Genomic DNA, 26,988 nt, shown 5'->3' on the forward strand with positions numbered 1-26,988 from the left:
AATAGAACAAGGAAGTTTTTCCACACATCCTATACCACTCAGGGTTTAAAACCCAACAGCAGGGGTGACCCTCACTTCAAGACATTTATAGCCCTGCCAGTGTGTGCGCGCTCCAAAAAAAGGGGGGAAAAAAAGGCACCAAACTATTCACTTCATATGGTTCACCTCTTTTTTGCAACTGCTCACCAAGTTCAGTCGTAACTTCAGGGCTTCATGCATCAGCTGCTTGGCTTTGCAGTCATCTTGATACTGATCTTCCCGCCAATTCGTAACAATCTAAGATTTAGAAGAGAGGACAGACCTCATGTGTTGTATGCTGAAGTTTATAGAGAGCAGCTTGTGCTATTCAATGACTGGTGACTCAGAGAGGTCAGCTGAAGCACCCTGTATCAACCCTGGTAAGATCTTTGCCTTACTGAGCACAAAGACAGACAGACAATGTCTCCAAGGACATGTCAAAAGCCTGTCTGCTCAGGAGTGAGCCTTTGAGGAAAGTGAAGGGAGAAGAAAGACACCTACCTGCTGGACCTGACTGTACAGAGAGGTGAGGAGGCCTTCCCGCTGCTCATCCTGTCCCTTCAAGCAAGTTAGCACCAGTGACAGAAACGGCTGCTGGCTCAGGAGGGACATGCTGCAGAGAGGACAGAGATGTAACTACGCTGCCAGGCTGGGGGATCAGCACAGCAAGCAAAGCCTGCCCTCTCCCCACGACTCACCTTTTCTGCTTCTGGCGGTCCCGCTCTTTGCGGGATGATGACCCCAGATGCTGTCCTTTCTCCAGTTCTTCTCCAGCAGCTTTCAGCACATGGCCCTGCACTGACGTTGGAAGCTTGGCAATCAGAGGGGCCACCAACCACACTCCTGATCTCTCCAGGGAACTGTGACAACACAAAAGTGAAAAGCAGTTTTTAATCCAACCTATGATTCAAGTTGTCTACAGGACAACTTCATGCTGAGACTACACCTACCTGAGGATGGGTTTGGATTTGTTGCTGGCTGGCGTAGCACTTGCTGAGCTACTGAGATTGTTGACTCCATTGCCAGCAGAACTAGCAGAGCTGGTCTCTGCTGACTGCTGGAATACCTCAATAGTGGCCTTGGCTATATTTTCCAACAAGGAGTTCATCTCCTGGAGATAGGGAAGAAAAGAGAGCTAAGTCCTGCTCTGAAAGCACCCACTCATAGGGCTTCCACATTTAAACACATTTAAACTCGGTAGAAATCTTGATTGCCAGCTCCCCCATGAACGTTTCTCTTTGAGTCTCAGACTCCTCACATCCATCTCATGCTTTGTTTTCACAAGCCAGACTCACCAACGCACACTCTTTCTTTTCTCCCTATTCTCACTTCTGCCAGGTCACCAACCTACCACCTCACCAGCAGCCACTTCACTGCTGGCAGCACCCATCCCTGCATGGTCGCACTGAGCAGAAACTCACGTTGTTTGCAGTCTGCTTAATCATCAGCTGCAGCTCCAGCGAGGACTGCCTCATGGTCCACTGGTCCAGATTCTGCAACACACACACACGCTTCGTATGAGTCCCTATCTCAGTTCAAACTATGTCCTCAACCCATGCCCTCAGCTCCCGTGATAATGAGTCTCAGACCCCTCAGAGAGGGCTGCACTACTCAGCGCCGACCCCACCATCCTGATGTCACATCAGGCAGTTACTAGATCATTCTTGGACTCTGGCAGGAGCCTGCACCTGTAAGATGCGTTTAATCCTCTGTCGCTGAGGATTTTCTCCTTCCTCGTTGTCCAGCAATCGGTGTGGATAACAAATCAGCTGCATCAGCCTCTGGGCCTGTGTGCTGCTCAGGACGGGATCCTGCAAGTCATTGCTGTCTTCACAGAGGGACTTGAGACATCGCTCCCCTACCCACTCCTGCAGGATGAAGGCAGAGTTAGAGCAGTTAAACTCATTTCTGATACCAAACTGGTGCTTCTGCTTTCAGTATCAGATAGATGTAGGGAAAACAAACTCCTAAGAACCTTATTAGTACGCTGTAATGCCTAATAATCATTTTTCTTCATGAACTGCACTATCCTGATTCAGCAGGCATCAGGCACAGCACAGCAATCATGACAAAGAAAATATCAAGTCTGACAAATCAGCTGTTGAGAAGCACAGTAGCTGCTGTTTCCTTTGATGAAGTATTAGCATGATTTAACACTACACAGTCACTGCCATGCCCAGGCTTTATTGACTGCCACTTGGGCTCAAAGGTCAGAAGGGATCACTTAAATTTATTTAGTCCATTTCTTGTGCAAAAACCCTAGGACTGTGCTAAATTAAATAATTCAGGGCTGCAGCTAAGGCTAAACTAGAATGTGTCTTAAGGAAAAGCACATCCCTTAACTCTCAGATGGTAATGGAAAACACACTGCCATCCTCAGTGAAAAACATTCACCTTGCTTCTCACTGCCTGGAAGGGAAAATAACTGACTGGATACAAGATGTTTATAAAGTCACTAATCATGAGGAGAAGGTGGACAGAAAACTATTATTGTCAGCCTCTCAATTTCAGTTGGTGGCCTCTAAACATATTATCAGGTGGCAATTTCCAAAACAAATATGAGGTAGATACTTCTTTATGTAATTCACAGTTAACCTGAAGCATTCATTACTGCAGGATTTTTTCATATTGAAAATCAATTAGGCTAATTCATGAAAATTAAAATCTACAGAGGACTGCTATGTAAGCACTTCTGCAGCTGCATATCAAGCCGGATCAGAGAATTCTTCCACTGAGAAGTGACAGCCAGAGGAGATTAGAGGAGTAATGAGGACCCAGTTCATGAAGCACAGGTGCTGATGCTAAGCCTAGAAAGCTAGGAATGGCCCCTATTTCCAGTAGGCAGTAGTCTGAGCACTAAGTAGAGCACAAAGACTGGAAAGAATAAGTCTGACTTGAAACCCTTGTGAAAGCACAGCCTAAGTTTTCAGTGACCTCATCCCAAAATACAACTCTGCTTTGCCAGTGCATGTGGATCTGGTGATTCCTCCAACACCTATCACATTTTTTCTCTTCACTACACCATTCTTCTCAAAATTTCGCTTCCTTGTATATGTAATATGCACATCCTTGGGAAGACCCTTTTTGCCACTTGCCTACCTTTCTAAAAGAATTCAGTGGGACTTGTCTGCAATCATCCCTTTATTGGGATAATCTTACAAGTAGGTATTAAGTCAACTACCATTTTTGTCCTCAAGGGACTAACAGCCTCTTTCTCACCAAGATTTTTTTTTTCTTTAAATAGAACAGTCACCTCCACAGGCTCCATGCTACTGAAACGGAGTCCTTCATCTCTCCCTTCACAGGAGAGCACAATGAACACCTTTTCCAAGCACTCCAGACAACTCTACTATCCCAACCACCAGACTCAAGTTAGCAGCTGTGTCTCAAGCTTCCCTCTTGGCTTCCACTTGTGACTCTGTGTCTTATCACAGTTAAAATGTAATTAACCTTTTCAAAGGGAAAATCATCATTACGTGTACTAATCTGAATAGGCTAAAGGGCAGGCCGATAATTTGGTTACAAACATTAGCACCTATGAAACCTTTAACTTAATTCTATAATCTACTCCTTTTCCCTACACCATCATGACAATGTCTAATATAAAATACATACCTGAAAATCCTTTTTTTTTTTTTTGAGTTTGAGAAGTCACCATCTATAGCTTAAGGCATTCTATAGGCATTTCAGAATGGATACTGTGAGTTCTACAGCTCACACTGGAGGTGCTAATGATAAATGTAATATTTTACCCACCCTTCACAGCTGCAGGAGCTCTGGCACAACTCGGTGGTATTCACTGTTGTCTGCTCAAATACTCACTCCTATATAACCAGTTCTGCCAACCATTGCTGTATTGATACCTGACATGCTGCTATTCCTTTCCATACATGTTCTATTTGCTGTGGGTCCTTCCTACATAAGACTGGGACCAGTAAGGGAAGATTACTTCTGTTAATGTTATAGTCAGGTTTCAGCAGCACCAAGTATGTTGTATTTGTGCTCCTAAATACGCAGCTCCAGTTCTTCTTTGGTCAGCTGGTAATGCTGCTATATATTGAGCCATTTAACAAAAACAACAGCATCACAAAGCACAAGGATAACACAGTACTAAGTGGAATGTGCACTTCAAATTGCAACGCTGCATCTTCCCCGTTGACAGAATAAATTTGTAACCACGGCCAAAGACACCCTTCAACACCCATTTTCATATAGCAGTAGTAACAGGCACTCCAGTCTGGAACTAAGTATCTTATTAGCCAGGTTTCAGTTCCTCAAATGTCAATTTTCCTCAAAGGAACAGAAATACTGGTGCTGTCAGATTGGGGCTGAGCAAAAGATTTTTGGTTTTGTTTCTTTAATTAACTGAACAGGGCACTGCAAAGCCCAGGGATACATTAACAGCCTAGCTGCTAGCAACACTTAAGCTGTTTTCTGAGAGGCACCATTTATCACTTCAACAAGCTGTCTGTCTTATTCTTATCTTCTCTGCCTCCGGCACACATCTCAGCAAACCACTCCCAGCACTCCCCTCCTTGGACACGAGCCTTGTGCCATTGCCAGAGCAAAGGGGATGTGCAGTCCCTGCATACTGCAACACCTACTTCTTGACAGCTGTTTGCCTTTTTCTTTTCCCCCAGTGGTGAGCAATCCTTAGCGCCATCACGTGGCAGAACCCCAGCTGGTTCTTTACTGATAGTTCAAAGAAATACCTGCCAAACACAAGCTGCAGAAAGCCACATGGAATGTATCTATCTGCAGAAGAGATAAGGACAAGCGCAGGGATGGGACAGACTCACCTGTTGACAGATACTCCTTAGTACATACTTGGCATAAATATCCAGGCTAGCTGTTTCTACAGTTACTACCCGACCACCAGCCTTCCTGGTGCCCATCTCATCATCCATGAGATCATCGACACCTCCAGGGTGGGAAAAGCCAGAGCCTTTCAGTTCTGCATCTCCTACAAGGAAAGAGCAAGTGGTATTTAATCATTAATGCCAAACCCAAAGCCTGACCCACAAAACATCCTGAGCTTTTGAAGAATGCTCCCTGTGACCAGTGATCTCTCTGAAGTTAAGAGATACAAAAAAGCAGGCTTACAGCTCAGCCAGAGGGCTTCACAGACAAGCCACACACCCACCAAAACAGATCTCTCAGTCCTTCTGCACAGCCAGCACACGTGTACCCCCGTGCAATACAGTACTGGCTCCCTCTGCCCCAGAAGACATTCTTACAGGTGCAGGCTAACACGAGCAGGTACACACCCAGAACAAAGACAGCTTTCAGTACTGCAAAGACTGCTCCATCCACAATACGGTTCTGGGAAGCTGCCAGTAAGTGACGGTCACAAGAAGAACGGATTCCCACCGTGGGTTTGTCTGCAAAGAGGACAATAAGGAAGGGCAATACTCATCAAGAGAGAAAGGCACAGACTTCAGAGCTGCCTGTATTATGTGCCAGCCAGTACCACAGAATCAAGCTCAGAGAATCCTGAGGCTAGTCCTTTTCCCAGCTGTAACATGGGGTCAATTTAATTAAGCTTCATGCAGCACAGTGCCAATCATGCTGTGACAACTGAACCATGAAATCCAAATGGGGAGCAGTGGCTGTGTCATGAACTCTAAGCTCCAACAGTACCCTAACCTAGAATACGGGCTGGGTTTAGAGATCTGAGCTATCAGGATACTGATGAGGAGCCAAAAACAGAGCTTCCTGGACTCGTTCCATTATCAGACAAAAAGGGAGTGCTGTAAAATAACAGCTTCTGGCACCAAGCTAAGAAGCTGTACAAAGCTCTAGACAAAAAGAAAAAAAAGTGATCATTACTCTAATGGCTTAGTGACAGCAAGGCCACCTCTACTGGTGGGTTCCTGGCCTCCAGAGCTTCCTCCCCCAACATGCCAGGCTACCAGAGGGTGACATAAATGGAAGGATATTGTTCTTTGTCCTCTGCAGAAAGCAGTCTATCATGCTTTGCCCGCTTTATTCACAGTGAGCAGGTCATCTCTAATCATAGGGTCCAGCATTTCTTTTCTTGGGGTGCAAGAGCCTCAGTACTTTCACAATAAAGAAAGGCTCTACTTCCATTCACTTACTGCCATCTTGCTGGCATGGGTTCAGCTGTGGAGTCTTAAACAGATGGAGTAAAATCCGGCAGGTCAGACGTGCCCCTGGTTCTGAGTCCTGTTCACTGCAGGCTATGCAAAGAAAACAGTCAACTGAGATTTCTTAAGTACTGGGACAGCTGACTCTCAATCCAAAAGCTATTCACAGTGCACTGCCCTGGAGCAGCCAGTTGAGAAGCTGCAGCAGCCTCATTGTATTTACAGATACAGAGCATGTGCAGCAATTAACATGCAAGTGAGCAAATACATCAGTATTATTCCCAGTGACATGCGCTGCATTCTGCTTGCTCTCTTCCCAACTTCACCCTGCCAGAGTCTGGACGTTGCAACCCCCAGAGCAAAGCTAGGAAGGCTGGTGTCAGAATAAGGCAGGGTGACCCAAGAGGTCAGCTGGCTGCTGTAGCCAAAACGCTAACCCGAACCATCAGCAGGAACTGCACTGCTGGCATTCAGAGCTGAGCACACTGGTCAGACAGTGTGGCTGATCACATCTCTCTCTGCTTATTTCAGCTTTCACACAAACTCCGGATAGCGAGACATTGAAAAACCTTAGCATAACCATTTTTTTGATGGAAAACAAAAGGTCAGAAACTCTCTAAAGCAAAGTGTTCGGTTTTTAAGTACCATGCTATAAAAAATCAGAAGCAGGTTTCACAGCTATGGGGTTCATCAAGTATTCATTAAGCACAGCCCCTTGGGCTAGCACTGGGAGTAAGACCAGCTTTCTGCGGGGATGCACTTACCAGCATTGAGGAGTGAGGGGATAGCAGCACAGCGAATCAGGTCCTCCAGCAGCAAGCACTGTCGGGCAATGAGAATAGCAACAAAGGTGGCCAAGGAATCATGGAAAGATAAGTCACTGACCTGGAAGAGAGGAGATCAGCCAGTGATCACAACAGCCTCTGCCTCATTCCCTCTATCAGCAATTCCTCAGCTTGACTAGGAGCTGGGGGGTAGAGGTGCCCATAACCCCAGGTCAACATTCATGATCAGCCCAGGCTGCAACAAGCACCAAAAGGTAGCCCTGGCATTCAAGGCCTTCCCCCATCCTCAGAAGACAAAGCTTCCATCCCTCCACCATTCCTGCCTCCTCCCGATGGATCCCTCCACTCCTGCTTCAGTTCCGTTCCCCCCTTTTGAATGTTTGCACTTGCATCAACGTTGCAGAGGAGATCATTGAATCCACAGGTCCCGTTATTGGAGGAACAACACAAAGCTTTGAGCACACCCAGCCACTCGGCACTTAGAGACTTGCAGTAGCCTGTCAGCTCAGCACAGAGGATGGCAATGTCATTCACCCTGGTAAATAAATAAATAAAAAAGCAGAGGGTTGGCGTTGCTTCTCATGCACACAGTTAGGTCAGTGATTCTCTAAGGCACCACAGCTTTGGCTCCTTCTTCCTGCCACCCCAAGACAGCCAAGCAAGGGCTACTAGCTTTCTTAGCCTCAACTAAAAAAGTTACTGTCTCGATAGAACGATGAAAGCTCTGCCACTCACTCACCTGTCTGGATCGTGGTGCCCCACACACACATGCATAAGTGCATTACAGACAAAACTGTAGCGGTTGGCTGGATTTTCATTGAGGCTCTTGCCCAGGTTGGTGTACGTAAAGTTATGTGCAGATGGATTTTCAATAGTGTCAATCATGAACTCCGGTTCCCAGAGCATGTTGGAGTCAGATGGCTCAACATTGCAGTAGATTGTGTTCTTCACCTTGGAGCAGAAGTCACTAAATGGGATAGGAAAGAGATTAGAAACAAAGAAAAAAACACCCTGCTTCTACTGAACTCCGATAAGCAAAGCAATCCTGTGTAAGATAAACCCAGCCCTGGGCAAGAACGTGTCAAGATTCGAGATCAGTTTGTATGAGAAAGACTCTCCCAGAAGACTGAGAACGGTTTTTCTTCAGGAAGCACCTGGAAGTTACTGGGGGTGGGGCTCAGCAAACACAGCATGAGAATGGGCATTCCAGGTCAGACCACAGCAACTCCTAGCTCAGACTTTGGTGCCAAGACAGTTGATGCCCAGATAAAAGCTTAAGAACAAGGAAGGTATGTGGCAATAGTGCCCCAGCATCCTTCCCGACCCTGCTGCAATTTATGGCTCAGAAACCTTCGGAGTTAGAGATAACGCTCGCCTCAACAGATTATCCTCCTACAAATTATCCACCTGCTTTTTGAATTCAGCAGATTTTTGGTGTTTACAACATGGCACGAGTTCCACGGTTACCTATGAGAACAATGAAGTTTATTCTTTTGCTCAGAACCTACCCCTTGTTATTTTCTAATCACAGCTTTTTGTGCTTTTAATGTAAGACATATTGAACACTCAGTTTCTTTTCCATATGAACCAAAACTTCTGTCAGTTCCCCCATTTCTCTTCTACAGGGAGGAGACTCACTCTGCTAAGCAGTTCCTCGTAGATGTGTAATTCCAAACCACTGGTCATCTACCGCTCACCATCCTTCAGACTTAAGTCCACCACATGCTTTTTGAAATCAGGTGCCCAAAGCCACAAGGCACAGCTGCACCATGATTCATATTGTGGCTCAATGACGCCCTCTGTTCTGTTCTCCATTCCTTTCCAAACTATACCTAACATTCAATTTGCTTTTTGCCTGCTACTTAACATTTAGAGAATATTTTTATTGACGTATCTACTACAAGTACAAGACAGTTCATCTGATTGGTAGCATATATCCATCACTATGTAGAGTTTGGAAGGCAATGAGGACAATCCTACGTGCACTGCTTTTACAATGATGCTAAGCTTCATCTGTCAATTTATCGTCCAGTCATGATCGCTGGGTCCTACTAACTTGCAGACACCTTCCATTTTATATGTTAATTAAAAGTTATATGAAAAGTTTTGATGTCGCCACTCACACAGCCTTTGATACGCTGAACAACACAAGCACTAGCAGAGCCCTGTGGGGCTTCTTCAGAGAGGGATCACCCTCAAAAGGAAAGTTTTTCCTACTCTTTGTATCAATCTCTAACCTATTGTTTGCCTGCAAGAGGATATTCCCTTTTATCTGTGGCCATTTAAAGCCTTGCTGAATAGCTTTTGGGAATTCAGTTACACCAATATCGCGTTTCTCATTCACATGTGTGTGATGGCTCCTGCAAAGAGCCCCAGTGCAATTCCTTCTGCTCTCAATTTTGTCAAGAGAGAAACTTCAAAGGTGCTCAGCAGCCAGGAGCCTCACCAGCTGACACTGCAACAACAGCAGGATGGAATCTGAAGAGCCAACAGGGGCAGAACAAGGCCAAAGAGTGGAGAGCGGCACAGGAACGAACCCAGAACCAAGGAAAGTGACGCAAAGGTTACCAGGGAGCTGAGCATGAGCAAAGAACAACCTTTAAGATCATCTGCTTGGTCAGATAAGGCTTTTGGCTTCAACACAGCAGAGTTTGGTAGGGAAAGACTTCTCTACACTTTAGGAGTGGAGTAAGAACAGACCTGTGGAAGTGCAGGGTACTGCTGAAGGCAATTTAACAAAGAACCTGAAGATCTAACAGCCAAGGTAATACAGCAGGTCATTACTGCCTGCAAAACCAGCACTCCTCCCAAGACTTCCAGCCCCCAGTGAGAGGATCTCAGGGACAATCCCATCAGACAATACAACAAGCAAAGCTTACACCCATGTTCTATACTCGTAGGCACCCAGTGCACTCCGCCTGCCACAGACTCACCTGAAGAGCTCCCCAAATTTACTTTTCAGATGACTGCAGGAGGTATACAGGTCGTAGAGATAGGCCAGGATACAGCGCTCTGCTGAGGAGCCATCTGAGCGGTTCATGCCGTGTTTCACTACCCCACACAGACTGCATAGAAAGAAAAAAAGCTGCAGCAACATAAAAAGAAAATCTGAAGGAATATCATCATCTCATCACACAGAGCCCACAGCAACAGTGCTCACTGGGTAACACATCCCTTTCCCCTCAAATTCTGTGAGCTGAACCCTCAGGCACAATGTTGCTACATTTTAGAACACAGATATATCCCTGCCCCTCACAATCCCCTTCCACGTGGTGAGGGGAATATTCCCTTACCCTTCAAAGACCTGAGCCATCTGGTCCTGGTTCAATATAAGGCAGGAGTGGTAGTGCCGCAGCACAGCCACGATGCACAGGCACAAGCTGGTGGTGTAGCTGCCAACAAGGTCGGAGGATTTCAACAGCAGTTCTGCCTCCACCACGCTCAGTTCATTCAGCAACTGCACCCAATGACAGAAAAACCCTTCAACAGCCACAGGGGTAAGGTATGGTCAGAGATGGAGCAGGCACACGACACCCACAGCCTACAGGGCCTGCCAGGAAGAGGGACTGGCAGGCACTTTCTGCCTAGAAATATAACCCTGGAACAGTCAGTGCTCAATATTTAGGCACAATGTCTCACTCAACCAGTACAAAGGGCCTGACAGTGCTTGGGTGTCAGAGGGAGATTGGTATATGGCCACAGATTGTAGCAGGCAGCTTTTTTGGTACTTCTGTCCAGTACAAATCACTCTGTGGAGGGAGATCCTCCCCCCTTTTAAAGGCTAATAACCTCAATTTCATCAGCAATCATAGCAAGGCTTCAAAAAGATACGTGTCACGGCCTGCAAAAACAGCAACAAAATTTTAGCAGGATCCAGAAGTCTGCATTGCCACGTGCCAAGGGTCCTTCCAGGGGAGAAAGGCAGGAGGCTTGCCAGAGAAAGACATCCCCCTTTCTCACCCAGAACCAGGCCTTGCTGCAGCCAGGGACAGAGATGCAATGCAAATCCTCCAATGACAATCCTGAAGTCTCTGGAAGAATAATCCCCCCACGGGACATGTCAGACTACCTGCCACAGACAACTTATTCCAAGCAGCTGCAGCCCAGGAGCACCACAATGCCCACCTAATCTGACCACCCCCACGACACAAGCATCACAGCACAGATCTTCTGCCTTTCAGGCTGATGCACCGATCCCATTAAATGCTGAAGCACACTGCGCTTACCTGGATGGCAAAGTCGATAAGACCACTGATATTGAGTGAATACTCCATCAAGTCAAAGATGAACTGCACGTGCTGTACCAGAGGCAGGTGGTAGGACATTCCCAAGGCAAAGCTGGTGATCTGTTCCAAGACATTGCGAGATACCTGCAAGCACAAGACGACACACAGTGCTATCTCCCCTTGCAGAAGTCCCTCAGCAGTTCCATCTCTTTTCCCTCCTCTAGGAAGCTGCCCTCAGAAATACAGAGGGACACAATCAGGACCCAAAGAAGACAGCTGTCTTTAAAGTTTCATACCTGAGACGTGACTTGGTGCTGATCAAAGTGAGAAAGGTGCTGGAACTTTGCAAAAATATCTTCAGCTGTCGGGAATGCTTCTGGCTTGCTCTTTTTCCTCTTCTGGCCTTCCTCTCCACCTAACAAAGTTAGGAGGACCAGCAAACAGCATTAGGCTACTTTCCTCATCAGAAGAGGACTACACAGCAATCATCAACACCTGCCAGTCCCTCAGCAACACCAGCCCCTGCCAAGGAGCACAGCCAAAGAGCCAGAGTTCCCATCCTTAAGATAAGGACCATCCTGAATTCAAAACAATAAATTGGTGAGGAAGGACTTCCTAGGCTGAAATGACAGCATGCTTAACACCTAGTTTATGCCAAGTGAAGGTACTCCTTCGAGAGGGAAGATATTCTCTCTCCTGATTTAGACATAACACTGACTCCCTGCTGAGAACAACTATTCTAGACTGGGCATGGTTCCGCCTTGAAATTTGTCAGAGCATCTCGTGTTTTAAAATATGGCATAAGGAAGATTCTGTAAGTAGCCTTTCAGGAATTACACTAACCAAGAGAGGAAAAAGAAATGTAGCCAGATTCTCAACCAATAGAAATCAGATTTTTTCTATGGATACTAACACAGCTATCCAAATCTGCCATTCTGCAAGCATAACAGCATAATACAATTAATCAAAGTTTTGCCTAACATTCACAGGCAAAGTTCTTTTTGCTTCTGTGCAAAGATCTAAGTGGAAGAAAAAAAAATTTGAAAATTCCACATTTTGGTCTCACTCTGAACTTGCTATGGCTTAATTGCCTTCCGAAGAAAAGTATGTTCAATTAAAGGTATAGAGTCAGAAGGAAATCGATCTTCTTACTTGCTGCTCAGTATATTTGAGACTAGAGCACCATTCCAGGCTGTCAGTGACTGACACAGCCAACCAGGCACTGTAGTTTACATGAAATCCTTCCATTGTGAGACTCCAGACAAAGGAGGCAGCCAAGAGGAAAGGCTCCTTTTTCAGAAAGGAGTGGCTTAAACAATACTGACCTGTCTCTGCAGTGCTCTTTCTGTTTAAAACTTTTAGAATGTCTTTGGTTATTTTCTTGATTGTATGCCGAGCATCGTCCCGTTGTTTTCCGACCCCAAAAAGAACTACCAACCGTTGGTTACATTCGTGACTGCATGACTCCTCCTGGGAAACCGAGAGAGAACTGCATTAGCAACTATCGGGCTGAATGCCTTAATATCATTTCACATCTGGATCTCTTAAAAGCAAAAAGAAAGCTTCATCTCAGAAGTTGTTCTGGGAGTAAGCAAAGAGGCATCTTAAGTAGATCACTCTCCTGCAGCAGTGCAGGAAAGCGTAAGTGCAGTAAAGCATAAGTAAAGCACAGTCGTGCTCCTTACCCACTCAGCACTGAAAGACATCGGGTTCAACGCCAGTCAGACTTACAACAGTGCAGCAGGGAAACACAGCAGCCTCGTGACTGGAGCACAAGACAGCAGCAGGAGAGGGGTTATGAGCAGGTCTCATACCTGAGGAATAGGAAAGTGTGTTGCATACTGGATGTGCCGAGGCTGATCATACAGAGATGCTAGCATTCCTTCTGCAGACTTGTCCTTCAGCAGAGGTTTCGTTTCCTTTTCAGGATCCGGTTTCTCAGGGGAAGGGCTGGCTTTAGATTCACAATGCATTGGCGGAGAAAACATCTAGGGAAGCATAAAAAGATTTTTAGAAAAAGCATTTAGGGAACATGGGAATGCAAAAAAAAGCCACATTTGCTCAGGCCAAAAAGGAACAGGAAGAGGGAGGGTAGGAAACATCCAGATCTTAGGGCACTGACCTAAGGCACTGTGCTAAGACACTATTTCCATTTCTGCTTCTGGTTCAAATTTTATACTGCGTAATAAAGAAGAAGAAATAAATAACCACATCTCAGGATTTTGGGAGCAATCACCTCCACGGAAGAGGTGAGGATCCTGGGAAAGCAATATAGCTCTCTGCATCGCACCTGCCTACCAAGTACTTTGAAAATCCATTAACAGGTGGAAGAAAGTAGGTACTCGTAAATTTTCCATCACCACAAATTATTTTTATTACAAATTAAGTGCTTCAAAGCATTCTGCAATTATGATCCATGCCTACAAATATCATGAAGAACTGTGAAGCTGAAGAAGTATTGAAAGCCACAGAGTACAATGACAGCAGACCTGTGTCTTTTCCCGTGTGATCAGGAAACTCCCCGCCAACAGCATCTGGCCACCCTCAGCCTCCAGGTGCTATTATGGTCATCCATTTTCTACCCACTTCCAAGCAGCTCATTTCCTACCCAGCCCAAATACTGGGCTGTCAGTGGACAGAAGATAAAAAAAAAAATCCCAGGAGTGACAGGGACTGAGTCTGATTGACAGCATCTGAATCATTCTGACTTACCTGAACAGATTATCTGAACCTTTTTACAGCGTCAGCTGCCTTACAAGCTAGCCACTTCCAGCACACTGGCTTTGCAGTACAGAGAGAGCACTCACACAAAAGCGAAGCAGCTGCTGTCCTTGGTTGCAGTACAACATACTGACCTACTTACTGAGAAGCAGCTGGAAAATGCAGATACATACCGAAAAATCTGTCTTCTCCATGTCATCAAAGAGCGCACTGGAGTTGTGGTCAATGTCCATGGGCTCAGAAAGACCTGTGTCCTGGGAACAGACAGAGCAGCTTTACACCTCGCTGATACACCAGTGAACAAAACAAGATTTATTTACTGCAGCACTCCACTTCCATGTTGGGCAATGCCAACACCCACAGGGCCTCACAAAAGAAACCCAGATGCAATCAAATACCCTACAAACACCTGACATCACATACAGGCCTTGCACAGCAGTTTATGCTACGCTGCTCAGCTCTGAGCAGAGCAAGATTTTCCTGTCTGCCCCTTTACATTCTGCAGGACCTTTCCACACACTCAGAATACAGCCTTCTATTTTTGCAACTGAAGTGGTAAGGAAATAGCTCAGGGGAATTAGAAGCATAAATCACCGATACATCCTCCAGCAGGTAATAGCAAGGAGGCTGCAAAGCTGGTAAAAACAGGAAAGTATAACCAAGGGAAACAGCACACAGGAGAGCCACGGTGCTTGTATTCTCACCTCTAGCTTGATGCCACTGTTACCCTCTGTCTCCTTTCTGTCATGCTCCTCAGCAGGGTCGTCAAAGGGTGAGGGCGGGCGAGGCCCATGAGAATCCATGGCAAGATCACCCCGGGAGATGAGTGTGCACATGTAGATGTTGTGAGAGAAGACATCATGTCTGATTAGCTCACAGAATAGCAGCACCAGGTTAAAAAATTCCACCTTCTCATTTTCCTTCCCAGGATCAGCTGAAAGGACAGCAGAGACGGTCAGTACTTATCAGAGCTCTTCTGTAAAACTAAAAAGCCACCCAACCTAGAGTCAGAAAATGCGTTTCTAGAAATCTCAACATAGTAAGTGACTGCTACATAGTTCTGAGGTTATAGCAGAAGCTAGAACCAGAAAACCCACCTTCAACAGCTGGCAATTCAGTGAAAACCTCTCCAGTTAGTATCACAGACCAGAGGTGTGGGACTTTAGACTGGAGGTGCCATTCCTGGGTATACAAACCACAGTCCCCCACATTGTTCAGAATTGAATCCTGTCCCTGTTAGTTTATCCATTTGCAGTATTTACACCAACAGGTTATTCCAGAGTTTTGTCACCTACTAGTTAGAAATCTTAGTTCTCAACCTGAATCAATTCCAGGTTAGCTTATACTCATTTATTCTTGGCCAACACTCTGTTAAAAGAGGTACTTTTGCACGATCATCCTGTCATCTGACCCTCCAGGCTGCTATCCCTCCCCCCCCAGGATATGCTCTGGATTGCAAGGAAGCCAGAGAGAAAATTTGGGTCCTTACATATAGAATAGACTTAGATATAGAATAGCGTGCTAGTTCAGAGTTTGCAGAAGAGGGAAAGCTAGAAACTGGGAGAGCACAAGTTCTCGTTACATACTTAGCATAGGAGCTTGAGTGTCAAGGAACTGCATAAGGACATCCTGAAAGACAGGCGCACTGGCTGCCGAGAGAGATCCTGAGGAAATGGAGCCCTTCTCATCCACGACTTCAGAGTCCCCACATCTCTGTAGAAACAGACAGAAGTACCAACCACTGTCCCAGAGGAGAAACTCAATGTCCATAAACTCAAAAAAGAAGCCTTCACTAGATTATTCCTAGCTTGCACTTAGGGAAAGCCACCACACAGGTTTCTGTAAGCTGCTTCATAGCCTCTAAGTAGGCCAGTGCTTCTGCACCACGAGCACCTAACTGTCTTCAGAATCATCCAAGAAATGGAATACACACAAAGCAACACTTATGACCTACTTTGGGTTAGACAGAGCAAAAACCATAATCTACAGTACCAGTGTTAAGCGATGTTGTGCTGATCCGTCTTTGCTTTTCACTGTTGCAACAATCTGAAGTTAGTTAACCTCTGCTCTGCTTTACTGCTGCTAGCTTTCCAAGAATAAGAACATACCTCAGCCTCTATCTCTGCTTGACGCTTCTCCAGGAGTTTGGCCACGACCATAGCTCTGTGGCGTCCAGAGCGTTTGTAGCTGACAGCCCATTCACACAGCAAGGCCACCACTGCATCATCATCTGGGGAGATCTGGGCAGACACAAGCACTATTGTGAGAAGGCGACCCAAACAAAAAAGCTGAGCAGCCCTAAGGCCTCAGGTAACCAAGAGCACAGCCTGAAGCCTGCTACATGCCCCTCTTCCTAACATGCACCGCAGATGTCAAGGTGAGGTCTTCCTGCTTTGTCTCTGTTTGACTCTGCTTTGTGACATGAGGTGAAACACAGCCCCTGACAATACTGCAGGCTTGCGCTGCTTCAGAAAATAATCTCTTTCAGCAGTACATCTATAAAGTGTCAATTTTAGCACACAGCGAAACAGTTTGTCAACAGCATTATAGCAAATATACAAACTACCAGCCTCGCAGCTCACCTCCAGGAACCAATGGAGTAACCAATGGAGTACTAGTTGCTCTGTGGCCCCATGCATCATAAATAGGCCACTCTCTTCAGCCAGCTGTGGGGACTATCTCAGGCTTATGCACATTTCTTAGCATAGACTAGTACGCAGACTCCCCCTGTTCTCACTTTAATACCTCCCTAACTTACGGCTGCACAAAATACTTGTCAATGGGGATCACATCTCTCGGCCATAGGCCACTACCTCGTCAATGATCTCCAGACACAGGACAGTAACCAGAGAACATAAACAAGAACACAGCCACATCCAGGACCAGGGCCCAGCCACAAAGTCCAAGGTACCTCATGACTGTCTTTGGTTGGACCCAGCCCAAATATCCTGTTATACAAGGAATCCAAAGAGTTGCTGAAGTCAGATCTTTCAAAGCTGTGACTGTCCAGAACTTCTAAAGTGTGCAAGACACGGCCAATAGTGAAACCTGGAAGAGAAGACAAAAGAAATTCATGTCTGGCAACTGCTACAACTCTTGAACAAAAGTTTCTGTGAGCTCACTGCTCAGGAGACTGCCTGAAGAAAGCTGTACCAGTCAGGCAAGGGTCCATCTAGTTTAATATCCTGACTATCCATAGCCAACAGTAGATGTTAGGGGAAAACATTAAAGCATGGCATGTGTACAGGACTACAGTTCTCTCGTACACACTTCCAGTTTCCACTCATGCTATACCCAGGGAAACTGACCCATGCAAGATTTTGCACTGGAAAGAAAAAGAGCCATTTGGTTCTCTTTACTGTTGAGAGTAAACACCAATGCCAGCACGTAAGAAAAACAAAGAAACAGACAGGAAACTTCTCAGGGAAACACAGAACAGAACACGGCAGAAAAACTTAAACCTACAGCAAGTTACCTGCTGTGGTTTCTTGGCACTTGTCAAATGACCAACGAACCTCCACAGCCTGGCCACGCTCTTTTATCTGCTGCTCAATTTCACGGAGCTTTGCCCGAACCTAAAAGCAACAGACTTGCGTAAACATCCAAGAGGATGCCTTAGAAGTCCTGTGTAAAAAATTATCAGAAAACAAAGAACATGACAGTAGCTCTACTTGATGTTAGATTTTGTCCATCTTCCAAGCACACCACAATCTTGCTTATGGCAGAATGGGAGCAGTAAATTCCTTGGGAGTGAGGGAGCACCTCTGGCTGCACTCATCGCACAATGTGAAAAGAAAATCCTGAAAGAGCTATGACGCAGCTATTATCCTGGAGCACCAGATCTCCCTGTTCCGAAGGCTGCTCACCTGCTGTGTAAAGGCCGAATTCCCTCCTGGCATAGGCAAGTTCGACGGGGCTATGGGCAGGTGATCCAGTGGGGAACCAGTCTTTATCCTGCTATCAGTCAATGAGTAATGCCACACAAGGGCGCTTGGGCAACACAAAATTATACTCTGCAACAGATAGAAAAATGAGTATCATTCAGCAAATTAAGGTCAAAATAGTCAAAATTAAATTACTTTCTACAGAAAGAGCCACTCATTTGTTCTACTGCCTAGATTCATCATCTTGTGCATGTATCTACTATTTCGGTTTGTGGTTTTTTTAGGTGGTTGTTCTAAGCTTCAAAAGACTCTTCCGACCATATGAGGGTAGAAAGGAGGAGACCAGTACTTTTGCCGTATTAAATGTCTTAGTCTAGGTATGCTTAAGAAGCCAGGAGCAGAATTCCATGTTATCCAAAAGCATTAACACGTTGCTGCAGAGCTTCCTGCTTTTTAAAAACAGACCTTATTTTCTTATGACTCACACTGTCAATGCACAGTCCGACCCTCCTGGCCCAGGAGCAGCATTTACATTACTCTTGATGCGGACTGTAAATCAGCAAAGTGTGAGAAGAAATACGAGTCAACAGCCCCAAACTTATTATACTGTATTATTTAATAATGGTACTTGTGATTATAATATCAATACTATTACATGTTTTCGTTCTTTTTTGATCTTGTACAGACACCCACAAACACAGGCAAATCTTCACTGAATGATTCCTGGTATACACCTCTCCACCCTCTGGATCATGAGGAACCAGACATTAACATGGACAACCAAGGTTGCTACAAATCCTCAAACCAAAGAATCCATCATCTCTCTGGGACATTTGAGCAAAGGTTAATTACACACACTGATAGAAACGCATCTGTTTCCAGCCTGACCTTACCCAGCTCCAGCCACTAGATCTTACTGTGCTGTAGCCTAACCTACTGTCTGCAGACAGAAAATCTGTACATCTTCTCTCAGAAGGGCTTTTCTGATACATACTATAAAAATAATTCGACCATCATTAACCAATTTGAACTTTTTAAGCAGGCTGTTCAGACCCCAAATCAGCCAAATCTGAGAAGTATACACTCCTATATTTTCTCTAAAGTGAGCTTCCCCCAAAAAGGATTTTTATATTCAAAAAGTCATGCTTTACCATAAACTAGAAGAATAATGTTTTAAATTGAAAGTGACTAAGAAAGGCTTAACACAAATACAAAGGGGTTATTTATAACCCCCCACCTTGCTCTCTAGGCCCTTGCAGAGGCAATCTTACTTCTAGCCAGCTGTACCCTAGGAATTTTCTTTCTATCCTGTTTGAGAGCTGGCAGGCTGCTTCTTGATCCTGTCAGGGCTCCTTGATCTCAATTTTTCTGTTGAGCTGCAGGTTCCCAAGCTCTGTGTGTTCTTCCTCTCCAGCTCCTGCTCCATCCTGCACTCTCTGGAATCTTCTCTGCTTCAGCATGCTCCTGGAAGGGGCAATCTCCAGTGCTTGCACAGGGATCTACCTGACTTAGTCACTCTTCTCTTGAAGGAGAAAAACACAACCATGAACACACTGAACAGAACTCACCTATCTCCCTCTGACACAAGCACGGTCTGGACTGAGTCCCACAGTGACACAACAGCACCTGCCCTTCAAACATCTATGAGAAAGGCTTCAGCATCCTTGCCCTTTTACTGCAGCCTAAGGCTTATTCAATTCCACGTATAAAGACTGTAAGTTTAGAGTCACTTCTTTTCTTAGTCTGCCATCATTTCCAAGGAAAGTGGTCTGGATAAACAGTTAAAGTTCGTCCATACATAAAAGTGCGTGTTTATTTTTTTTTGTGGTTGTTGTTTTGGCAGTTGCATGTTTCTGTTGTTGTTTGTTTTTAATTTTGAAGAGCTCACAAAATTATGAAGTGCTCTTCTTCATATCTGGTGTACCTTCCTTTCCTAGATGACAACTTCTTAAATGATACACATAACGTTTAGGCGAAACGTCCCTTTTTTCCCCCTTGCTCTCTCTTCTGCAAAGCATTCCCAGACATCTGAGGCACACGTGAATAGAGCAAAAGGCTCTGTTCCAACCCATTTTTCTTATGTAATTCAGTCAAGGACACTGCTACAGCACTGAAGTCTGGTACCAAACTCTCTTAACACATCAGCAAGCACTTACGCTTTGACAATCATGGCTTGAAACTTCTATACTCAGGAAGTTATTGTCTCAAGCTGTAATGATTTTTTCTGCAATGGCATACAGTACGAACTGTTCCTGCTGACCCTCCTGTCATCAGCTATTACTCAGACCTACCTGAAGGATGCAACTGAGTCCATATACCACTGGCCGGTGCTGAGGGCACAGAAGTAAGTCACTGAAAGGGCTGGGAGGAGGATTCCCAGCAGCTGGCTGAGGGGTGGGAGTTGAAGGAAGAGCATTCCCTGTCTGTGTAGACAGGATGTGGGGTGGGTGCCCGCCAGCACCATCCAGCTGCATGGCAAGCCTGCGGGTGCAGAAGTAGGCCAGACGTCTGGACAGGTACGCAGACTGCACAAACTCTCCAGAGTACTGCAGGGTAAAAAAAAAAAAAAAAAAAAAGTCCTCATTACAAGCAACATGGAGGAAACCCTTTATCCTCCCAACGCTGAATACAGCATAGCACTGCCCTGCAGAGACAGTCCCTTCACACAGCACACCTTGGCATCATCTACCACCCACTGGCTACTAAGCATCAGAGAAACTCCTTAAATGCTCTCCTATGACAATGAATTCATGCATCAAAATGTACCCACACCCTGCCTTCCCAGGGCTTCAAGAGTCTAAAATCTATTGTGACAAAAAGAGAGAAAGAAAGAAAAGCGGTTTCCAAGCAGGGGTGAACAATGAGTACCGGGAGTCCAACTATCACAATTATGAGATGGACAAGGATAGCCAGGTCTAATGAAGGGCAACAGGATAAAGGAGAGAGAGACAGAAAAAAGCAGAACTCAGAAAGGTTTCCTTGCATCAGCTAAGAATAATGCTCTAGCAGGAGGACATTCTCCAGCATTCACAGTGCAAAACAGCTCATCATGCCTTAGGCAGTCTGGAGGGGACTGACAACAGACAAGACAGAGCTGTCCTAAAACAGCAGGTATTTCTTACCCGTAGCAGCAAGGGGAGGAGCATTTTGAGAAATTCGTCTTCTCCTGACCGTATCTTCTCGAAGCACTCAAGGACCCACGTCAGGAATTCATGCCGGTCCAGCATGCCATCCTGCACACAGATAAAGGCAGAGCAAATGGACGAGAGTTGAGTCAAAGCTCACTAAGGTAAAACAAAACAGCAGCAGCTGCTTCCTTTCTGATCATGGAAATAACTCTAGGAGTTCCCACAATCCTGTACTACTCTGTTCTACTACTGAGTTCATCCTGCCTTGGAAGAACTAGAACTGCATCCAGACCTGAAGGTCTATTCATAAAGAGAATATTCTGCAAAAAATAAATCACTTTGGGTACACATCCCCTAGCCCTCCTCTGCTCCACAGCCATCCAGCAGTCCCCTCCACAGTCCCTCACCTGGAACATGAACATGGCTAGTTTCTCGTTGTAGTCCCACTGCTTCAAAGCTTGTTCCACCTCCTGAGGCATTGGCCCTGATGGCGAACCACAGCCTTGCCCTGGGAGCTGCCTGTAGAACTCCGCAATCTTCTGCAGCTGCTCTGACAGGTACTTGGTGATGATCTGCGTCCATTCTGGAGGAAAGGAACACGTTAACAACGAGCACAGTGGTGAACAGAAGGAAAAGAACCAACACTTAGGCTAGCATCTGTGTGGAAAACGAGAAAAGTTCCTGTCATTTGAAAAGTAGAGAAAGACAGAGAAAAAAGTAAGTATCACACTATTAGTTTTGTTTTTGGCTGGGGGTGGCAGTGAGGCCGGGGGAACCACAGAAATGCAAGGTTAGGCCAGCCTGACTGAACATCCTCAACCACTTACCAGACAGCAGAAACACTGCAAACACTTCAGCTCTGAACTTGTCTTTAATTTATTTCAGACACTGGTGCAAAGCCATGATCACCAATTTCTAAAAATAATATATTTTTTACTAAAATCTAACTGTATAAAAGGCAAACTCAGTACACAAAATAACAGTATGACTACACTCCCCTGGGACAATGCAAATGACAAAACTCAAGGCAAAAATATACAGCAACTTGGGTCAGCAGTAGGACAAATATCCAAAGGAACAGGAAAGAAATTAGAATCAATATATCCAGCAAGCTGACCAACCTCAAAAAAAAATTAGAGAAAATTCTGCAATTTTTAAACCAAAGATAAACAAGAAAGAAAAATATCCATGGATATCAGCTGCTGATACTGCTTTTCAAGGGAGCGTGGTCAGGTCCTGTAGTGACAGCCACAAGAACCAGCAAACAGACACTGGAGTTCCTCTAGACTGCAGTAATCTGGAGCAGGCCAGAACACAAAGGATGTTAGATGTGGGATCCAGGAAGGCTTAATGAAACTGGAAACACAGAATAATATATGGAAATTCTCTGGGAAAGATACTTACTCAGGAAGAAGCTAATCACTCATAGCTAAGCAATAACATTTGCAGTCTTTGTAGGGTAAGGAAAAAAACAGGTAATGCTGCAGAGGAGCACAGTGAAACTTAACGGGGAGTTTTGAAAAAGAAGTAGGTGCTGAGGAAGGATTTCTGGGTGCCAAGACTTATTTTTCAACAGACGACTCTCACAAGTGTTATTTTAGACAGTTATGCACATCAAAGCACCAGGATTTATCAGCAGGAAACAAGTTTATGTTGATTTCCAGGCTACCTCTCACTGCTCAAGAGCAGGCTGTGCAGGAAACACCTGGGATGGACAAAAGCAGAGCTCCACACAAATGCTTACCGATGAAGGGATCAATGACATGCCGCTTCTTCACCTTGGTTTCCGTGATGGCTGCATAATAGGCACAAGTCATTTTGATGAGCCACGCCGCTCTCATCACTGGAACAGTGTATTTTGCCAAATAACCAAAGACCTCTTCCTTCTTGCTAAAGATGGGTACCTGCAACAGAACAGAGAGGGGGAATCGCAACCACGGACTTGGACAGGAACTATTCCGAAGCAATCCTGCACGCCGCAGGCACTACCACCACCTGTGTAGGGAAAAAAGGTCCCGTGCTGCTCTGTGTCTCGAGAAACCTACTGCAAGAATTTGTCTCTGGTCAGAAAGCAACAGCACCAGAGCTGCATTTCAGTATAAACAGAAACAAAACAAATCGAAAGAAGACAGAAAGCACGATTACATCGCTGTAAATCCACACCCCGAATCCTGCAAACAGCTCTGAGGATATCCTCCAGAGAGGATGTAAACAACTACAAAAGGTGCAGGCGAAGGACTGAGTCAGGAACGAGCATGAGGACAGACTGAAGACAGGACTCTTCACATTGTAAACAAAACAGAATGGTTACAAAAGTCTTGTAATAATATCACAAGCGGTCAACAAAAAACTGCAAGAAACAGGGAACTGAATACCACAGTAGGAAGGAATTCATTAATCCAAGATTCAAAAATTCAAGAGAAAGCATGGGAGGATACCAGTGAAATCATCATCCTGCAGATTTATGAAGCAGGAAGTGGTAACACAACACAGCAAAACACACAGCTGCGGGGCTCACTTGCATGGGATTCTATAGAGAGCACAAGTATTTGTGGGTTTACAGAGCTACGAGAAATTCAAAGGGAACAGGTACATTTTGTAGGTATCAAGTTCCCTAACCTACTGACTGTTGAATCACTTACTCGCTGTGTTTCTTACATTCTGCCCAATTATTCTCTGATGCCTCACTGTCACGGACTGCTCGGCTACCAAATGCAGCTGTTTTCACATGTAAGTCCATTAAAACTGATGGAGCACATTGCAGAAAACTGGGAGAGGCCTCAAAAGGCTCAAATTTTCACAGTGACCTCAAGAACCTGACAGCCGACGTGCAAAGGAAGATAGACAGACTAAATTTATTAAGAGACTGGAGACAGATTGTGGGGAAAAACAATGATTTTCCCATGGCTGACTCAGAATTCCAAGGGCCAGGCAAATTCCAGCTTCTAAACTCCGTGCTCCGCTTCTATTTCACAACTGGAAGTTATATTTTTCCACACTGCACAGTAGATTCCTAGGTTCCTTCTTTATTGGCCCAGCACGATGGGCAGTCAGCTCCCCTTGTTATTGGGCCCTAGGAAATGGCAGAGTAGGACCCTTCTTCCTTCTTCCATACCCTAAAGCATTCAGTGCTGCCAGGGTAATCCCTAGCCCCCAGAGCACAGAAATGCTTTACAGTTTGGTCTCAGCCAGGCTAACATGCGCTCTGGTCTCAGCTTAAAACCAGAAACACGTGTCACTGCAACTGCAGTCTGGGAAGTAACTCAGCTGATCATTTCCAGTAATTCCCACTGCAACTTTGGAGAAGTTGGAAACCCCCACAATAGGAAAGGTCCTCGTCTAAACAACAGGCCAAAGGCAACAGCAGCAGCTCTTCTGAGAAACATCAGAACCTCAGCAGAAATCAGCCACGCCACACGAGGCAGGAAGCAGAGCTGAACCCAGCCTCCAAATAAAAAACAAGGGACCAAAGGATTGAGCAAGGAGACCACAAGTAGTGCAATGCACATCCTGGATATGCTCTTCGAGCTGGAAACTTCAAGAGATGTAGATGGAAGAAACTCCTCCAAGCAGTAAAACCTTCTGCTAAGCAAACACTTCAGAAGGAAGCATGGATAAAATGCTCTGCCCTGCAGCCTCCCCTGCCACATACCTTCTTGGCCAGGTGAGTGAGAGGCTTAGTCCCAGCCAGATCGGTGAACCAGTTGTTTATGGCACTCTGCGAACGCGCTGTCACCAGCCAGAAGTTATCCTTCTGATTCACCTGGGGTTTCCGTCTTCCCGTGTCCGGCAGTGTATTGCACCGCAGCTTTTCTGCAATAATACTACTAAAATTTGAACTGATCTGGAGGAAGGAAAGAAAGAAAAAGGACAAATTACATTTCATGGCTGAAAACTCTGCTCTGTTCACTTAAAATCCCATCTATCCTTCCTGCCAGAAGTCCCACCGGTTATGAACTTCTGAAACACACACACACAAAAATGCCAATAATTTCCGTTACTATCCTCGCAAAGAGGAATGCTTCTAGATGACAATACAATAACTGAGCAAAGACTCCAGCTGAGCTGGACACAACTCCTTATAAACACTTAAGTCAAACCAGACCGAGGGCTTCTGGGACAGAGGTGAGCCAAAGAAAACAAAACCACCGTGCTTATCGATTGCCTTCCACCCCAGGTCACTGCCAGTCCCTTCAGAAGGGAGCCCAAGCAGTTAACGCCTTAATATCAGAAAAACGAAGCCGAAGCCTGTTTTGCAACCCCTGCGTTTAAATTGCCAGATGTTTCAACAAGCCTTACATCTCTTCCACCATTGCAATGATCTAACCAGGCCTATTCTGAACAAGTTTCTCGCTACCAGTGCCGTGGCCTCCTGCTTTAACTGCAGAATATCAGGACATATCTACCAACTGGAGATAAAGCCACTCGGCTGTACCAGGCCAGACAAGGATCTGCTCTCAGAGCTGGGAGCTGTAGCTGCTGACCAACGCCTGCCAACACCAAACTCTGACCGTGCAGGGGCAGCTCCCACAGCACCATCCCGAAGGCAAGGAGGCCACCAGCAGACCCACTGCCATCAGGAACAGCCCAGCCCAGCCCCGCGACCTGCCAGGGGGGCTGCTCCAGCAGGCTCTCACCTTGGCGGGGTTGAAATTGACGTTTTTGGCGCTGCCGTGTTCGTCCCCAGAGACGGCGGGCTGGTTGTTGAAGCCTTGCTTGACGTTCAGGGCGGTCAGCTCATCCTGAGAGGGGGGGAGGCGGTCAGTGTGCCCTGAGGGGTCCTGGGGGGTCCCTTGGGGGTCCCTATGGGTCCCTTGGAGGTCCATGGGGGGTTCTTGGGGGTCCCTGAAGGGTTCCTAGGGGGTCCCTTGGAGATCCATGAAAGGTCTTTGGGGGTCCCTGAGGGGTTCCTAGGGGTCCCTGAGGGGTCCTTGGGGGTCCCTTGGAGGTCCCTGAGGGGTCCCTGAAGGGTTCCTAGGGGGTCCCTAGGGGTCTTTGGGGGTCCCTTGGAGGTCCATGGAGGGCCCTTGGGAGTCCCTGAGGGGTCCCGGGGGGTCCCTGAGGGATTCCTAGGGGGGTTCCTGGGGGTTCCTTGGGGGTCCCTGGGGGGTCCCTGAGGGGTCCCCGTGGGCCGAGGCCTGGCCCGGCCGCCCCCCCCCCCCCCTCCCCCCCCGGTCAGGGCCGTGCCGGGTCCCCCCCCCCCGTGGGGCCTGGCCCTGAGGGGCTGCCCCCTACACCCCATCAGCCGCCCCCCTCAGCACCTCCTTCTGCTTGGGGTCCTGCGGGTAGACGTCGGGCGGGCCGAGGCGCGGCCGCTTGAGCGGGCGGTGCTCGTAGCTGAGCACTCCGAAGGCCGCCATCCCGGGCTGCCGGCGGGCAGCGGCGGCCGGGCCACAACAAGGACCGCCGGGGGCCGCCCGCCACTGCGCCTGCGCCGACGGCCCGGCAAGGCCCGAACGCTTCCGGACGGACCCGAGCGGCGCCGGAGTTCCCCGAAGCGCAGCCGAAAGCGGACGGAGAAGCCCGAAGGGGAGGGCCCGAGCCTGCGCCGGGCGGAGGCGGAAAGTGCCGAAGGGCGGCCGAGGGGCGAGCGGCGCCCCCTGGCGGACGCGGCGGGGTCACGTGGTCACCGCCCCCCCCCCCCCCCCCCCCCCAAGCCGCATCCCGGGGCCGCTCCTCGGCGCCCCGCCACGTGCCCGCCCCGACGGCACCCCCGGGACCCCCACAGGGATCCCATGGGACCCCCACAGGACACCCAGGGATCCTATGGGACCCCCAGGGATCCCGTGGGACACCCAGTACACCCCCAGGGATCCCACAGGACCCCCACAGAATCCCCGAGGGACCCCCACAGCACCCCCAGGGCACCCCACAGGACCCCCAAGACACCCCAGGATACCCCAGGATACCCCAGGACACCCCCATGGCACCCCCAGGAACCCCATGGGACTCTGCGGGACCCCCCAGGACCTCCAAGGGGACCCCCACTGCATCCCCATGGCACCCCATGGAACCCCAGGGGACCCCCATGGAACCTCCAGTTATCCCACAGCACCCCCACAGGACCCCACAGCACCCCCGGGGGACCCCACGGGACCCCCATGGGACCCCCATGCCAC

General features: G+C 47.1%; 1 protein-coding gene across 3 annotated transcripts in view; it reads right to left on the reverse strand.

Annotated features, from left to right (window-relative positions):
• MED12 (mediator complex subunit 12) overlaps positions 1-26,408 on the reverse strand; it is a 36,834-nt gene extending 10,426 nt beyond the window's left edge. The window contains exons 1-32 of one of the 3 annotated variants that reach the window (XM_068696820.1): positions 26,131-26,408; positions 25,507-25,611; positions 24,522-24,713; positions 22,614-22,773; positions 21,277-21,452; positions 20,864-20,974; positions 20,033-20,287; positions 17,724-17,870; positions 17,333-17,432; positions 16,769-16,905; positions 15,966-16,097; positions 15,444-15,570; positions 14,562-14,791; positions 14,031-14,111; positions 12,951-13,124; positions 12,462-12,606; positions 11,433-11,551; positions 11,137-11,280; positions 10,204-10,367; positions 9,844-9,975; positions 7,650-7,877; positions 7,301-7,445; positions 6,890-7,010; positions 6,117-6,218; positions 5,286-5,399; positions 4,818-4,981; positions 1,707-1,886; positions 1,440-1,511; positions 969-1,129; positions 717-878; positions 520-631; positions 187-276 (exon numbers count right to left, since the gene is read on the reverse strand). In XM_068696820.1, coding sequence (XP_068552921.1) covers positions 187-276; positions 520-631; positions 717-878; positions 969-1,129; positions 1,440-1,511; positions 1,707-1,886; positions 4,818-4,981; positions 5,286-5,399; positions 6,117-6,218; positions 6,890-7,010; positions 7,301-7,445; positions 7,650-7,877; positions 9,844-9,975; positions 10,204-10,367; positions 11,137-11,280; positions 11,433-11,551; positions 12,462-12,606; positions 12,951-13,124; positions 14,031-14,111; positions 14,562-14,791; positions 15,444-15,570; positions 15,966-16,097; positions 16,769-16,905; positions 17,333-17,432; positions 17,724-17,870; positions 20,033-20,287; positions 20,864-20,974; positions 21,277-21,452; positions 22,614-22,773; positions 24,522-24,713; positions 25,507-25,611; positions 26,131-26,229 — 4,581 coding nt within the window. In that variant the 5' untranslated portion in view covers positions 26,230-26,408. Of the gene's footprint in view, positions 1-186; positions 277-519; positions 632-716; positions 879-968; positions 1,130-1,439; positions 1,512-1,706; positions 1,887-4,817; positions 4,982-5,285; positions 5,400-6,116; positions 6,219-6,889; positions 7,011-7,300; positions 7,446-7,649; positions 7,878-9,843; positions 9,976-10,203; positions 10,368-11,136; positions 11,281-11,432; positions 11,552-12,461; positions 12,607-12,950; positions 13,125-14,030; positions 14,112-14,561; positions 14,792-15,443; positions 15,571-15,965; positions 16,098-16,768; positions 16,906-17,332; positions 17,433-17,723; positions 17,871-19,012; positions 19,136-20,032; positions 20,288-20,863; positions 20,975-21,276; positions 21,453-22,613; positions 22,774-24,521; positions 24,714-25,506; positions 25,612-26,130 lie in introns of those variants that run through there. The other 2 variants (XM_068696818.1, XM_068696821.1) reach the window with 2 other exon arrangements.
• Between the last annotated feature and the right edge of the window lie 580 nt (positions 26,409-26,988).

The sequence above is a fragment of the Anas acuta genome, chromosome 13 (genome assembly GCF_963932015.1).
Source record: "Anas acuta chromosome 13, bAnaAcu1.1, whole genome shotgun sequence".
NCBI classification, from domain to species: domain Eukaryota; kingdom Metazoa; phylum Chordata; class Aves; order Anseriformes; family Anatidae; genus Anas; species Anas acuta.